We start from the raw sequence: 14,741 nt of genomic DNA, 5'->3' as shown, positions 1-14,741 counted from the left end.
TAGTCAGAAAATCTCAAACTTTTAAGTTGAAATTTTAGAAAATCTCAAAGTTTGGTATATTTATTGTAAAAAAAACTCAAAATTCAAGTATTTATAGTGAAAAATTAAAATTCAGAAGAAAGATAGAAAAAATTGAAAGTTTGTAAAGTGATAAATTGAAAAATATTACTCCTCAGAAAATATTTAAATTAAATTTATTTTAAAAAATAAAAAAGAAAAGAAAATAAATAAAAAATGCCAAAGCTAATTGCAGTTGGAGAAGTCTGCAACTGGAAGACTGGAATCGCCACTGAAACACCAGATCCGCCCGCCGCTGCCACCCACCTTCACGGCGGCCCGACCAACTCCGCCGCCTAAGATCGGCTCTCCGGTCAGGCTTTCTTTGCTCTGGACATAATTGTTTTTTGAAACATTATTTAACCATAAAAAGTATACTTGGAATATCACGAATAGCTCCCTCAACCATTTATTCAAATTTTATTTTCATTCATAACCCAATTGATGATTGGCTATTGAAATTCTCACTTTTGACTGCGGTATGCCTATTACGGTGCTGGTATTTCTTGGCAACTACGTTCTATTCTGGTACATAGTTGCCGTAGAATTCAGGATCGCCGGGGATCGGAGAATGGCCATCGAGAATCAGTCGGAAGAACTGGAACTTAGAGAGCTTGTAGAGCTAACGGATATAAGATGTGATATAGAAAATAAACATATTTGCATTCATTGATGTAATGTGTGTATACACAATGCATTTCATTTTCACGCTCACTAAGCCAGCTAAGTTCGTAACTGACGGATGCGTTAGCTTCTTGTTGTTGGCCATCTTCCTTTCTTTACACGCATCATATTCTTATTATATTTGATGTTTGTTCAGGCTTTACTGAGGATCTTGAGCTGAAGTTGCTCGATGAAATGCCTCAGTGACTGATAGCAGCTACATTCGATCTCATATTCCTGTGAAGAATCAAACATGACATGGATAGCCTTAATCTTAGCAGTGCTAGTGCTCTGGTTTGCTTCTCTCTGCAAAGTTTTTCTGGAATCTATGTCCGCTTCAAAATCAGCATTCTTAAATGATGGTAATTCATGGTTTTTGTCCATGAGCATGTGATGAACTGCAACATTTCAAAACAAGGCTCACTTTGGTGCATTTACCCTTGTTAAATCCCAGTTGTGATTAATAAACCATAGTTGTGGAATAATAAATCCTAATTACGTTTGAAATATGGTGGATGCACTGTGCATCACAACACCAGGCTGCAAACAAGTTTTTGATGCTTCTTAATTACTGTTTTATTCATTCTCCAAAAAGAAACTTGGTATGCTCATCAGCAATCAATAAATGTGCTCTGTGATTGGTCGTATATACACATATATACAATACTTGAATGTTTTTTGTTGGTTTCTTGAGTGACAGGTGCTAGTTCTAGAAGGAGAAATGTCTTGGTGGTTATTGCTCATCCTGATGATGAGTCTATGTAAGATTGAAATTTTGTTATTGCCATTTGATGTCAAGCACCACTTATGATTTATTGATCACTTGTTCTGTATCTTTCTTGTGCTCGGTCCCATTTGGGTTTAATGTATCGTTTATTGTTCCATGCATGCAGGTTCTTTGCTCCTGTGATTAATTACCTGACTTCCAGGCATCATAATGTACACATACTTTGCATGTCAACTGGTAATGCTGCCACATGTACTTGTACAATTTTCATAATATGCCAATAGAATTTTACCCCACTCAATATTTGTTATCCCTGAATCCTGAACTACCAAAATTTGTAACTAACAATGTTGTAAAAAAGTAATCATTACTTCATCATGACAGTTTCCAGAATCATTGGACTTTATTTGTAGATGTCATGAAACTTTCTTGAGCAATTTTTGAACCACTTGTAACTGAAAAGATTTACTGCTAAATCCATGCAAGAAAGTGTTGTGAAGTTTTCTAAGGATTACTGACAGTTTTGGTTTCTTTTTAAGCATAGTATTCAATTGACAGAAATAAAACCATCAACCTTATCAGCCTAATAGCACTCCTACGGCCGTTCCTTCTAAAATCAGAGGATATCAGGATATAAAATAATTAAAGTGCAGAAAGTGTTAGTAAGAGATAACAAAATGTAGATAAGACTCTACTCTACAATATTCTCTCTTACTTTACATTATCTATTATTTATCCAAAAAGAGTGCAAAAATGAAGCACCTCGCCTATGGTGGGGCGGCGCTTATGGTGTGTTAGAGGGATTTCATTTTTTTATACCAGAGCTCACATACGTATGTCATATTTAAAATGAAATTTAGCTGTTAACATAGACCAAAACCAATTTATTGTTTGTAAACATATTTGATTAGTTAGTACTACAGAATATTTTTCTCCTAGGTTTTGTGAATTTTCTCAAACCTTACAACACTTGGTGCCTGGTGGTAGTGTAGGCAATGCAGATGGCATGGGAAGTGTTAGAAAAGAAGAGTTACAGCTGGCCTCCGTGGTTCTCAAGGTTTGTATTTTGACTTTTGGTTTGTTATCAATATGTATATCATTGCAGGGATATTCTCCTAATTTCATCGTGAATGCTTTCTATATGGTTCCTGATTATTTTTTTTTTCCAAAAATCACTCCAATTGCATTATATGTAGATTCCAGCACAGCAAGTGACCGTACTAGATCACCCAGATTTGCAGGTTTCTTTAGAAATCTCTCTCATATGTTGGCACATAATCCCTCTGTCCCATTTAAAGTGACTCATTTTCCTTTTTGGGATGCTCACCTAAAGCAACACATTTCCTAAAATGGAATCGCAATCATATACTTTATCTCTCCTACTTCATTCTCTCTCCACTCAACTCACAAAACAACACTGCATAAAATCCCATGCTGAAAAAGAAACCCTTTGCTTTAAGTGGGACAGAGGGAGTATTTTCTATTTATTTCAGGTGCTAACATAATGTTAGGTTACATACTACTACTAGGATGGTTTTGGCAATGTGTGGAACTGGGATTTGTTGGCTAGCATCATTAATGAGGAAACTCGTACCCATTCTATTGACTTGGTAAGATTTCTTTTGGTTAGAATGTCCTGATTATCTCTACTTCTCCACTCAATGGACACTAATGTTGCTATTTTGAGTCATTTGTGCTGGTGGAGCCTCCATCTGGTAGGACCTGTACTCATTCTTCAGTATATTGATCCGGTATTCTGCTAAGCTCTTGTGTTTTCGTTTCTAGATCATTACATTTGACAATTACGGTATCTCGGGTCATTGCAACCACTGTGACGTTCATCAAGGAGTAAGGTAAGAGCAAGAAACTCATAGGTTATGCTCTTTTGGCCATATGTCAATTAAGAGAAGTTCCGGTGTTGTGTGCATGTGTAAATCGGAAATTAAGGAAATTCTTGTAGCATTGAGCAACATGTCAATCTGTGAGATTGCTCAATGAGATGAGTGCATCTTTTAGTTTTTCTTTTATTTAAAAAGATTGTATTGGGATGGTGGTTCATTATTTTTTTTCAACCAATACATATCCTAGGACTATTAACTGCAATTATGTTGGAGGCATTAGGTGAGGAACTTGACACTAATAAGCTTCTTTTCTTTGTGACCCAGAAAGCTAATGGATGATGCCTTGGGGGGAAGACATCTCGAGGCCTGGGAGATTGTAAGCTATCCTTGTCATTTTGAAATCTAGATTTATGATTTAGATGTTTCAGTTCAACATTTGTAAATCGTGCTTATGTAATAGAGTATCTTAAAGTCCGAAATTGGTCCCACATATTTTTCAAGTCTTAATAAGCTTTACTAGTACAATATTTGGATTTTGGACCAAGTATTTTGACAAGTTTTCATCATTTCCAGATAAGCCCTAACATAGTGCGCAAGTACATCGGACCAGTAGACATTTGGTTATCCATCATGCTTAGCCGACTTGATAAAGATGGACTATCACATTGCTTGCTTAACTTAGATCTCCGTAAAAGTTATGCAGCTATGGCTCAACACTCCAGCCAATGGGTTTGGTTCGTCTTTCTTGTTCCTTTCATCGACTTATTTGGCATCTTTATTACTCCTATAATTTAACAGTGAACTCATATCAATTTTTTTCTTTTTCAATTTCTGGTGCATATATTTATACTAATTCTTTCTTTTGGTTTTAATTTCTAATGCAGGTTCCGCAAACTTTTTGTAACATTTTCAAGTTGTACTTATGTTAGCACCCTTAAGAAGATGTCGTAAGTCTGCAGCCGAAGGTACATTGGTCTAGATGGAGGTCACGGAGCTATGATTTATGGTCTTACTACATCACCCATGGTGATTGGTGAGTGGAATGAACTGATACATGATAATAGAGATTAGCGCTGTTTTCATTTCTATTCCACAACATTAGTTTTGAATAACGAGTTTTTAGTGTGTTTGGAGTTTGGACTTATGATGAAATGGCTATGACGATTTGTGGCTTGGTGCCAACATATATTTATCTTTTTGGATGACTTAATTTTTTAAAAACAGTACTACTACATGTCTGGAACCAAATCTCTAGCCACCTTTTAAGATTTCAGTTTCACAAATGACATAATTTCATACACAATAACATTTATACTCCACCAAATAAAAAGAATCAATTTAATTGAAATAAACTAAAAAACCACCACGAGGATTTGGTAAAAGTTGAAGGGAAAGTGGGTTTTTAATTTTTAGTTACAAACTTACAATAGAATCGGATTAGCTAGCATAGCGTAGGTGGCGTGTGGTGAAGCGTTCAGCCCACTTGGTTTCGGTTTTGGTTTTGGTTTTGGTTTGGAAGTCCATACCAAACCCACCAATTACACACCATGCGACTGCCAGCCTCGTTGTGAGCCCCCAATTCCCCCAAACCTAAACCTAGCCGATGGCCTCCGCCGACGACCCCGCCGCCCCCATCGTCTTCCACGAGGACGAGGACCTCCTCGACGACGATGAAGACGACGACGGCGAGAGCTTCGACCACTACGACGACGATTCCGCCTCCTCAGCCCCCGTCGCTCCCGCCGCCCCCGATCGTCCTCCCCCGCCCCTCTCCGCCGCTCAGGTAACCATTGCTGTCCCCGGCCTCCCCGATCCCCACCACCACCAGCCGGAGATCTCTGTCCCTGCGAAGAAACCCCCTCCCCCACCGCCCGACGAATCGCGGAAGCTCTTCCAGCGCCTCTGGACCGATGAGGACGAAATTGAGCTGCTCCAGGGCTTCCTCGATTACACCACCCAGCACCGCGGCCCCCACACCTCCTCCCAGCACCACCACGACACCACCGCCTTCTACGATCAGATCAGGAACAAATTCCAGCTCGATTTCAATAAGAACCAGCTTGTCGAGAAGCTGCGTCGCCTCAAAAAGAAGTACCGCAACGTCATCGGTAAATTCGGCACTGGCAAGGACCACGCCTTCAAGACCCCCCACGAGCAGGCCACCTTCGAAATCTCCTCCAAAATTTGGGGCAACACCGCCGTCAATGGCGCTGCTGCCTACCGCGCCGCTCCTGTGCCGATCGACGAGGACGACGACTCCCTCAACAACCCTAATTTCAATAATTTTCTCGATTGCCAGAGCCCCAACCTAAACGGCATTGATATTAACGCCAAAACTCCGCGCTCCAGGAAGAGGAACCGTGTCGGAGCAGTGAAATTGGAGGAGAAGCAACACAACGCCACCAACATCAACATCAGCAACGCTCAGCCTGTATCGGCCGTGGCGCCTATGGCTGCTCCGGTAATTGGATTGGGGATAACAGGGTCGTTATCCGGCGTGATCGAAGAGACTGTGAAGAGTTGCCTATCGCCAATATTCAAAGAGCTACTAAGCAATTCGATGAGCCCTAATCTGAACAGCAACGGGTCGCCGTGCTGTGGAAATGGGTTCGGATTGGGACGAAGCCCGATACCCTTGTGCTTCGGGACAAGCATGGGGGGAGATAAAGAGCGGTGGAGGAAGCAGCAAATACTGGAGTTGGAGGTGTTCTCGAAGCGGCTGGAGCTGGTGCAGGATGAGATTAGGGACCAACTGCAGGAGCTTAGGTCCACGGGGAATTGATCGGTGCAATTCTTCCTTGGGGCAGTAAGTAGTGTTTCTTGTTTGTCCTACTTTATTAAAACTACTTTGGGTTCTTGTTATATTATATGTAGATTATTTGATTTGGATGATTGTTGATAAGTGTGGAACTGCAGCTCATGCTTAGGCTATGATCGATAAAATACTGATTTGAGATTGGTGATTATGTTCTTCATTTTGCTTCTTTCCACACATGAAATGCATATGCTGAATTAGAATCCTGTTTCAAACCAAATGTGTTTGCAGTTTCTTTGTTTGATAAGCATGGGTTTGTGAAATTTCCAGGGCGTCGTCGTCTTCTACTGTTTACATGGTGGATGCGAAATGGATACTTGGTTAGTGTAACAGTGTTGGTTGCTTAGCTTAGTCAGAGAGTAATACTCATATGAGCATAGCTCAACTTTGTGGAGGAGGTATCAGATGTAAACGTTTTCTACCTACCTTAGTTTATTTATCTGGAAAACTTGATGCAAAAAGTAGTTGTAAATTTTGATGAAGCAAGCTTTGTTTGCAAATAAATTATGTGAAGTTATGAATTCCATATGCCTTGTTTTTCATTAACCAAAGAATTTCTCATACTATCTGGCATTTGAACGAAAGCAAAAAGGTTATACACAAAGGTATTCGATGGTATATTTGCAATCTCTTTTGCTCACCAATATCAATCGGGTATCGTAATTTATAAGCTGTAGCCCACAAATGACAAACATCGTCGAGCAAAAGTTCATTTGCTGCTTCAAATCAAGTTCAAAAACCTAAAAAATACTTTTTGCTGCACTAATGGGGTATTTGGTTGACAAGACTAAATTCCATGATTAAATATGTAGTATTATGTTTGGTTCATAAGATTGATCCCTCAACTTCATCCTAGATGAATATTCTTATGATAATTAGTCATAGGGGATAAGATTCCCTGCCGTGGGGATAAACACAACACCACGTGTTGTGGCATGAAACGGCGTAGTTTTACTCTCATTAGTAGTAGTTTTACTCTCATTAATAATCTCAGTAGCAATTTTGTTCTCAATTGATTCGATTTATAATAATTAATTTATTTTTCATTCCTCTTATCTATGTACATATTATACTGATCAACTTTTTGTTCAAACCTTTTCTATTGCTTAATGGAGTATCAGTTTTCTCATATACATCAATTTCTATCGCCAATAATTTCATTTTCATACTTAATTCATGCAATTTTTTATTTATTAGTTCTTTTCCTTTTCTTCATTTTATCTGTACATATTATACATAATATCTTTCTTCATATTTTTTTCGCTAATGCTATCATCTGAGAACATGTTCCGTCATATTATAAATCAAAGTTCAAAAACAATATTACCTAATTAATAGTACTAGTTGACAATAGATAATAGATAGTACTCTCTCCATCCCATAAAAATATGTGCACTTTCCATTTTTGTCCGTTCCATAAAAATATGTGCATTCAAGTTTTAGAAATTTATATCCATTTAATAATGTAGGTCTCACCATCCACTACCACAGTTTTAACTACCATTCTCCTCCTAATCTCTCTTACTTTAGCATATCATTCTCATCCTCTCTCTTATTTTACCAATTTTGTCTTAATTTTCCTGCCATACCTATTGCCCATATTTTTATGGGAAGGGGGGGGGGTATAAAATAATACTTCCACTTCAGTGAGTGCCTAAATAAAAATATACTCCCTTCGTCCCATAATAATATGCGCAATTTTAATTTTCGTTCGTCCCATAAAAATATAGGGATTTTCATTTATGGAAAATTATCCCAATTTATTACTCATATATATCGAGTTATTTACAACTTATATCACCATTAAAATATACTCTCTCTGTCTCATAAAAATATGTGCACTTTTCATTTTCGTTCGTCCCATAAAAATATGGTATGGAAAGTTATTCCAATTTATTATTCATGTATATCAAGTTATTTTCCTTCGTCCCCACCATCACTTATGTCTGTATGTGCAGTAGAAGACGTAGTAGGAGATGTTATAGGTTATTTCTCCTGATATTTTTATAGGATGGAGAGAGTAGAATTGAAACTCAATTGAAATATGTCCATCAACAATATATAAGATTTGAACAAATGGTACCTAAAAAAAAAGAAAAATATAAATCACAATTAATTACAAATAATTTCAAAAACATTTACTTTATTAATGTAAATTAAGTGGAAAAAAGTTAAGTATGAAATAATGATATTAAGCAATAGAAAAAGTTTGAACAAAAAGTTGATCAGTATAATATGTACATAGAAAAGAGGAAGGAAATGAATTAATTACTTATTATAAATCGAATCAATTGAGAACAAAATTGCTGCTGAGTATATTAATGAGAGTAAAACTACGCCGTTTCATGCCACAGCATGTGGTGCTGTGTTTATCCCCACAGCAGGGGATCCTCTAACTAAAATAATCCCACAACTTAATGCTAGATGGATAATCTCATGATTATTAGTCATGACAACCGAACGCCACCTAAGGTATACAGTATAATTAACTTTCAATCCAACTTAATTTAATCTTTTAATACAGTATGCTCCATTAATTTCTTTCTCATTTATATATTATAATAATTTTTACTTTCATCAATATCCTCAATCTAATTTAATACTCCCTGTCTCAATTAAGATGACACAATTTTTTTATTTTGTCCCCAAATAAGAGCATTCACAATGGGGGATGTTCTCACCGTCGATCGATTGGCAGTTCGGTCGTCCCCCGTTGCAGAGTATGCGTTGATTCACGGCGCTCCCCCAACACCCGATATCTCGGGTCGATCCGCCCATTGCAGTGCTGACGGCCGGATCAAACCGTCTATGGTGCAATTTTTTTTTACATTTTTAATTTCAAGATTCACACTATAAATACCACTTCTCCCATTTTAATTCACACCCACACCCACTTCACAACACACTTCTTTCTCTACTCAAAATGAACGACGATAGCTCCGGCAACGAGATACATGAGCTCTTAGAGCGAGCCATGTTGGACTACGCATTGCACGTGGAGGAACAACAACGGGAAGAACAACCGTCGATCCCCAGGCCAATCTGGGATCGACAGTGGATAATCCGTGAGCACGTCATAGATCATCGATCCGCATTCATTTTCATATATAATTTAGAATAAAATATAATTTATTATTGGTAGTGAAGTTTATAGTCTCTTTGCATTTAAAAAATAAAAAACACTTTTTATCATAAAAAAAATATTTTATGCCATTTTAGAAAGTAATCCAAAATTACTCTTTTCTTTTAATTTTATTTTCCATCAAATATTATTACTAATGAAGTGAGTTTCATATTTTCATTATTCATTGATACTATTTTATTTCCTTTTTTAGCTTTATTAATTTTATATTAATATTTGTGATATTTCTAAAATTTCATTTTTTAGGAGATAGGAGGGTATCACTTTTATAAATATAATAATAATAAGAAGAAGAAGATGTAATGCAAAATTGATTTCCCAAAATCTTTGGCAAATAGAAGTACAAGTCGAAAAATCTCTGAAATATCCAATTATACGCGGTGTTGCCAATACTAGAAGAGAAGAGGTCGATTCCTCTTTCAAACGTCGACTTTTATTCCTCCGCCGCTTCCGGCTACAAATATGGGCATCTCCTTCAGTAAAAGGCGCCGCCACGACGATCAGCAATTCCACCACCACCATCAGCAGCTAATCCACTCCCCACCCTCTACCTCCTCAAACCCCCCTCCCCCCTTCACCCACCCCCCACCAACTCCAACACCGTCACAACAACCATCGCCGCCTCCCTCCTGCAATCCAACAAGCTATGCTTTCGCCGCCAACGCCCCCCACTCACCCGCCCCTTATCCCGCGCTGCCGCCCCCTTACGCCCCCCCTCCCCCGCCTCTTCCGCCGCCCTACAACTACGGTTACAACTTCTCCGGCTACTACTCCAGGCCTCCGGTTAACCTGATGGGCCACTACAACTACCGCCCTTATTACGCTCCCCAGATCAGCGCCTGGGGCCCGTCCGCCGCCGCGCCCCTCCCGCAGCTGCAGCAGCCTGCTCCCTACGTCGATCACCAGAGCGCTAAGAAGGTTAAGAACGATGTGAATGTTCACAAAGACACAATTAGGCTTCAATTGGATGATCTCGCTTCCGATTGCCACTTGATTACCTTCACTTTTGATGCCTTGGTTGATGGAAGGTAGGGATTGGATTCGAATTTTGGAATTCCTGTTGCTGCTCAATACTGTATCGTGTGCTTGCCTTGATAAATGCTTTTTCTGATGTTGCTTTCATTTTCCCTTTGTTTTGATGAGAATTTTTGTCTGTAGCCTGTTTTGGGAGGAGCCTAGAAGGGGATCAGATCTACATTAATCAATGAAACTGGTTAAGGCATAATTAACTTATCTAGATTACAGATAAAAGAAACTAACAAGTTGATCACGATGGCTTGTAGTTGTAGTATGTTGATCACTTGAATTATTTGCAGCCATGAGAAGTTGATCACAATGGCTTGCAGTTGTCGTAAGTTGATAAATTGTAGTTGTTGGCGGCTAGATTATCCTGGAATTAGTAGGATTGTCTTAAGATAATCACTTCATGTATTTGGTTATGGTTTGTGAAATGTTTGTCTGCTGATGGGGTGGGTCATGCTATTTTTTCCCGGGAGTTTTGTTACTGACTCTTACATATTTTGTTTCTTGTAGTTAGCAATACCAACAGAATTGCATTGTGATTAGAGATTTAACTAGAATTGCTTGTAGTCCCTGCACCGATTATATTGTTAATAGCAGACATAACTTGAATAAGCTTCACATGAAAAGTTTTGTGAACTCAGTCACACTTGTCAAACAAGGAGTGTGCAGTTGATACCCCAAGTTCAACAGTCCAATCTCTAACCAAACTTGTTTACCTATCAGACGATCAAATGAGGCTTTGCTGAACTTAAGATTGTGTCTGGGATTAATTTATAACATCTTAGTATTTGATTCATTTGCTCAGAAGGTCAAACTATTATGAAGTTAAGAGGATTCTTCGTCCTTTTGAACGATAATAATGTGGAAAATAGTAGTCCTCTGAATAGAGGGTTAGTACACTTCAATACTTTGAATTAGAGTTTAGCTGATCATCTTTTGCATGTAAAATAATGCATCATGTTAGATTGTGAATTTCTGTACTACATGGATATCCCTGTAACCTTACCATGAATACTATAAATGCTGATGATGATAAGATCGTATCTGTTGGTGTATCTAGCATTCTCCTTGCTAAGCTTGAAACCTTATTAATCTCTAAATATCATGAAAGTATATGATACAGAATCCCACTATGTAGCTAATGTATTGATGCTATACTATGATTATGTGTAATCGTTGCCTTATGGATGTGTTATGTATACTTCAGAGGCTTGGCCCCCGACCAATCTAATTTTAATCTTTTACTGTAGAATTACCATCTTCTATTTTGCTAAGGAGGGGGAGAACTGTAAATTCTCTCCAGTTTATCCAGAGATATTGCCAGTTCAAATCCCATTTCAGAAAGGACTAGGGCAAAAGTTCTGCCAGCCTTCAGGAACCGGTGTGGACTTAGGCTTCTTTGATACCGATGACCTGTCAAAGCCTGTGCCAGGAGAAGATATATATCCACTTGTTATAGTAGCAGAGTCATATCTAGCATCGGCACCTGTGGATGGGGGTTCAAAAGAGGAAGTTCTAAATGCATCTCCTAATGCTCAGATCACTCAGGCTGTCCTACAAAAGAAGGAAGACGGGAGTTTTCAAGTGAAAGTAATAAAGCAGATTTTAGCAATTGATGGTGCACGGTATGAGTTGCGTGAGATTTTTGGGATAAGTGATTCAGATGAGGCTACCATCAGCGACGCTGACTCAGGAAAAGAATGTATAATTTGTTTGACTGAGGACAAGAACACGGCTGTCTTACCCTGTAGGCACATGGTAATTTCCTCAACTGTAACATTTTCTTTTGATTGTTGACAGTGTGATTATGCAATGAAACGGGTAAATGGGCCTTTGGGTGCTGAAAATTCATCGACAATAAGTTTGATCCAGTTCAAGTTGATAATCAGTTCCTTGTCGAACAACTCTGGAACTCTGGGATCTTAATCCATCTACTGCAGTTTTCTAATTAGGGATACAGTTAAACCCTTTTTTTCAAACTGAAACCAAAAGAAATTAGTTACAGAAAGACAGAAACTGACCCTTAGCTTTTGTGTTTTGTGAAAGCCTCTTTACCTGTGCCTAAGTCCTAACAAGATTAGTAGGCATCATTGGAGCAAAAACTTATAACATATCTACCTCTGGCTATTCCAGAAGGTTCACAATAAAAAGTTTCTATTATTGTTTTCTACCTTGTCTACTATCTGGGGATCTTGTTCAGAGTATGCTGCCTATTAAAGCGTTTATAGCACTTCACATTCTTCTATTTAAATTAGTCAAAGCTGTTAAACCTCCGAGGAAACCAAAAGAAGAAAGTGTTTAGTGATAAATCCTGGATGCAGTAATGAAACCTATTTCCTCATCTGGCGTTTGGTGGCATATCTGTTCTTGCGGATATCATGTGCGCACAGTGCTTGTGCTATCTATCGCTCTCCTGATAAATCCAGTTTTACTGTTTTGCAGTGTTTGTGCAGTGACTGTGCCAAAGAGTTGAGGATCCAATCAAATAAATGTCCTGTGTGCCGGCAGCCCATCGAGGAGCTTCTGGAGATCAAGATCGATGAAGGTAATGATTCCACACATATTTAGTGTAGTGCTTCTTCTTCCGTGACTACATGTGGATTTTTCCTCATGGACTTATTTGCACCTTTAGAAGGAGGGGCGTCATAGCTTGCCATGGGACAACCATCATCAACCACTAGCTTCTCTATGAATAGTAACTATACACAAATTTTACTTGTAAGAATATAATCACTTCTCATCAGGATCTGTACAGTCCATACCGAATCTTTTCGTTCTATCCCTATTTTTTATTATGTTTTTTTGTTTACTGTTTAAGGTGTTTTATACTTGACTAAAGTTTGTATATTTTACTTTGCTATATTAATTTTGATTTGATTTGATTTGATTTGGTGTACCTGTTTCCGAGCAATGCAAAGTGTAAAATGATTTTATATTCGGTCTCTGCTTGATTTTATAACTCTTGCACAATAGTGCTTGATCTTACTATGTTATTCACCAGAAATTATTTACTACTACTATTAACAGTGTTCTAGCTGGCCTGATACATTGTCGTTTGTCAAAATGATGAATCCAAGGTGTTAGAGAAGTCCACTTTTTTAATACTATACAGCTTCTTGAATTTTAATCACTTGATACGAAACTGCTGTATTTGCTTTTTTAAAATGTAGTGCATTATTAAATTCGAATCTTGAATAATTCAAACAGAAGCTTCGGATTGAATTTGAGTGGTTATGATTTGTTGTACGATTGTATCCAATTTTCAATCTCAAAGTTTCTGTATATACTCCTAGTGAAAAATGATGATGATTCTGTTTTGCCAGGAAGCATCTAAATAGAAATTTTCCCAGGACAAAACGTGGAAATGTTGAGCTACACCTCCTATATTATATCATGAATTTCAAACTATAGTATACTAGTATTAATTTTACATGGTTCGCCCAATAACAAATAACTGTGCATAATCAAATTTGTACAAATGACATTATATATTCACATAAAATATAACATGTAAATAAAAATGGAACTAATAGTAGTATATCTTAATAAGTTGTACAACCCTCCAATATCTGTGTTTGATTTTTATGAATTAACGGGAATAGAATATTAATGGAATAGAACAACCAATAACTTTGTTGTGGAATTTTGAGCTACACCTATATCATGTCACGAATTTCAAACTAGCAATTTCCAATAACTTTGTTGTGGAATTTTTGAGCTACACTTCCTATATTATGTCATGAGTTTCAAACTAGTAATTTCCAACAACTTTGTTGTGGAATTTTTGAGCTACACCTCCTATATTATGTCATGAATTTCAAACTAATAATTTTACATAACTCGCCCAATATCAAATGACTAAATCTTTAAATAAACTACATAATCAAATTTGTTACTTCCTTTTAATATCTCCAACTCTTTTGACTCGTCATAAAGCCAGAGTCGTGTGGCAATATTGGAGAAAATGCAGTACAACTTTGTGACTCCTTTTTGTAGAGTGTAATCACACTATCAAGGAGTTAAACGATAAACATTTGATGGAGGAGTTTGTTATGATTTCTTGGCATATATGGTGGGCACAAAATGAGGTGGTGTGGAATGGAAATTATGTTCCGCATGGAGTACCATTTAACCAAGCTTGGGAAACACTGGTAGAATGGTGGCAAACAACACATGCTTGAAAACAAACATGCCCTCCCGCTGCCCCTACAGTTCCCCACACGCCTCCACCAATCGCCACTGGAACAGCCCCATCCAAAAGCTGGCAGTGTTATACGGATGCAGCTACATTAGCTGACTCGGAAAAGATCGGCACAAGTTCTATATTGCTATTGAATGACAATTTATTCCTTCGTGCGTTTTCATCTTGTCAGCATGAGATATTACCACTCGTGTATCTGAAGCGATAGTCATTCGTACTACACTTCAGTATGTTTCTTAGCACTGCCCTGGTCCAGGTATTCTATACACTAA

General features: G+C 37.9%; 3 protein-coding genes across 8 annotated transcripts; all 3 read left to right on the top strand.

Annotated features, from left to right (window-relative positions):
* The first annotated feature begins 234 nt into the window (after positions 1-234).
* LOC125218714 (putative N-acetylglucosaminyl-phosphatidylinositol de-N-acetylase) lies at positions 235-4,493 on the top strand. Of its 3 annotated transcripts, none has more exons than XM_089062544.1 (11): positions 235-370; positions 878-1,082; positions 1,421-1,481; positions 1,614-1,684; positions 2,440-2,504; positions 2,644-2,688; positions 2,977-3,057; positions 3,233-3,300; positions 3,613-3,664; positions 3,862-4,022; positions 4,173-4,493. In XM_089062544.1, exons 2-11 carry the CDS (start codon positions 974-976, stop codon positions 4,237-4,239), a joined length of 780 nt encoding a protein of 259 aa, XP_088918670.1. In that variant the 5' UTR covers positions 235-370; positions 878-973; the 3' UTR covers positions 4,240-4,493. The 3 variants fall into 3 exon arrangements, with proteins under 3 accessions (XP_088918670.1, XP_047976415.1, XP_047976416.1); XM_048120458.2 differs by having other exon boundaries at positions 1,415-1,481; XM_048120459.2 differs by having other exon boundaries at positions 249-1,082; positions 1,415-1,481.
* Positions 4,494-4,737: 244 nt separating this feature from the next.
* On the top strand, positions 4,738-6,629 carry LOC125222603 (putative transcription factor At3g04930). Of its 2 annotated transcripts, none has more exons than XM_048125308.2 (2): positions 4,738-6,094; positions 6,335-6,629. In XM_048125308.2, exon 1 carries the CDS (start codon positions 4,892-4,894, stop codon positions 6,068-6,070), a length of 1,179 nt encoding a protein of 392 aa, XP_047981265.1. In that variant the 5' UTR covers positions 4,738-4,891; the 3' UTR covers positions 6,071-6,094; positions 6,335-6,629. The 2 variants fall into 2 exon arrangements, with proteins under 2 accessions (XP_047981265.1, XP_047981264.1); XM_048125307.2 differs by having other exon boundaries at positions 4,739-6,094; positions 6,374-6,629.
* A 2,938-nt stretch (positions 6,630-9,567) lies between these two features.
* LOC125185424 (putative E3 ubiquitin-protein ligase LUL4) lies at positions 9,568-13,164 on the top strand. 3 transcript variants are annotated; one of them, XM_048081949.2, is made up of 4 exons: positions 9,568-10,273; positions 11,519-12,026; positions 12,711-12,813; positions 12,904-13,164. In XM_048081949.2, the coding sequence occupies exons 1-4, from the start codon at positions 9,708-9,710 to the stop codon at positions 12,915-12,917; spliced, it is 1,191 nt and encodes a 396-aa protein (XP_047937906.1). In that variant the 5' UTR covers positions 9,568-9,707; the 3' UTR covers positions 12,918-13,164. The 3 variants fall into 3 exon arrangements, with proteins under 3 accessions (XP_047937906.1, XP_047937904.1, XP_047937905.1); XM_048081948.2 differs by having other exon boundaries at positions 9,569-10,273; positions 12,901-13,164; XM_048081947.2 differs by having other exon boundaries at positions 12,711-13,164.
* Positions 13,165-14,741: the final 1,577 nt, after the last annotated feature.

This window comes from Salvia hispanica, chromosome 1, assembly GCF_029641045.1.
Source record: "Salvia hispanica isolate PSC_SH4W2 chromosome 1, Shi_PSC_v1, whole genome shotgun sequence".
Lineage (NCBI taxonomy): Eukaryota > Viridiplantae > Streptophyta > Magnoliopsida > Lamiales > Lamiaceae > Salvia > Salvia hispanica.
This window is presented reverse-complemented; position numbering and strand designations above follow the sequence as displayed.

Coding starts and splice junctions, on each gene's coding strand:
- LOC125185424 (XM_048081947.2), top strand. CDS start 9,708: ATGGGCATCTCCTTCAGTAAAAGGCGCCGCCACGACGATCAGCAATTC. Junction 10,274..11,518: donor GATGCCTTGGTTGATGGAAG/GTAGGGATTGGA, acceptor CTTTTACTGTAG/AATTACCATCTTCTATTTTG. Junction 12,027..12,710: donor TCTTACCCTGTAGGCACATG/GTAATTTCCTCA, acceptor ACTGTTTTGCAG/TGTTTGTGCAGTGACTGTGC.
- LOC125222603 (XM_048125308.2), top strand. CDS start 4,892: ATGGCCTCCGCCGACGACCCCGCCGCCCCCATCGTCTTCCACGAGGAC.
- LOC125218714 (XM_048120458.2), top strand. CDS start 974: ATGACATGGATAGCCTTAATCTTAGCAGTGCTAGTGCTCTGGTTTGCT. Junction 1,685..2,439: donor CATACTTTGCATGTCAACTG/GTAATGCTGCCA, acceptor GTGGTAGTGTAG/GCAATGCAGATGGCATGGGA. Junction 2,505..2,643: donor TGGCCTCCGTGGTTCTCAAG/GTTTGTATTTTG, acceptor CATTATATGTAG/ATTCCAGCACAGCAAGTGAC.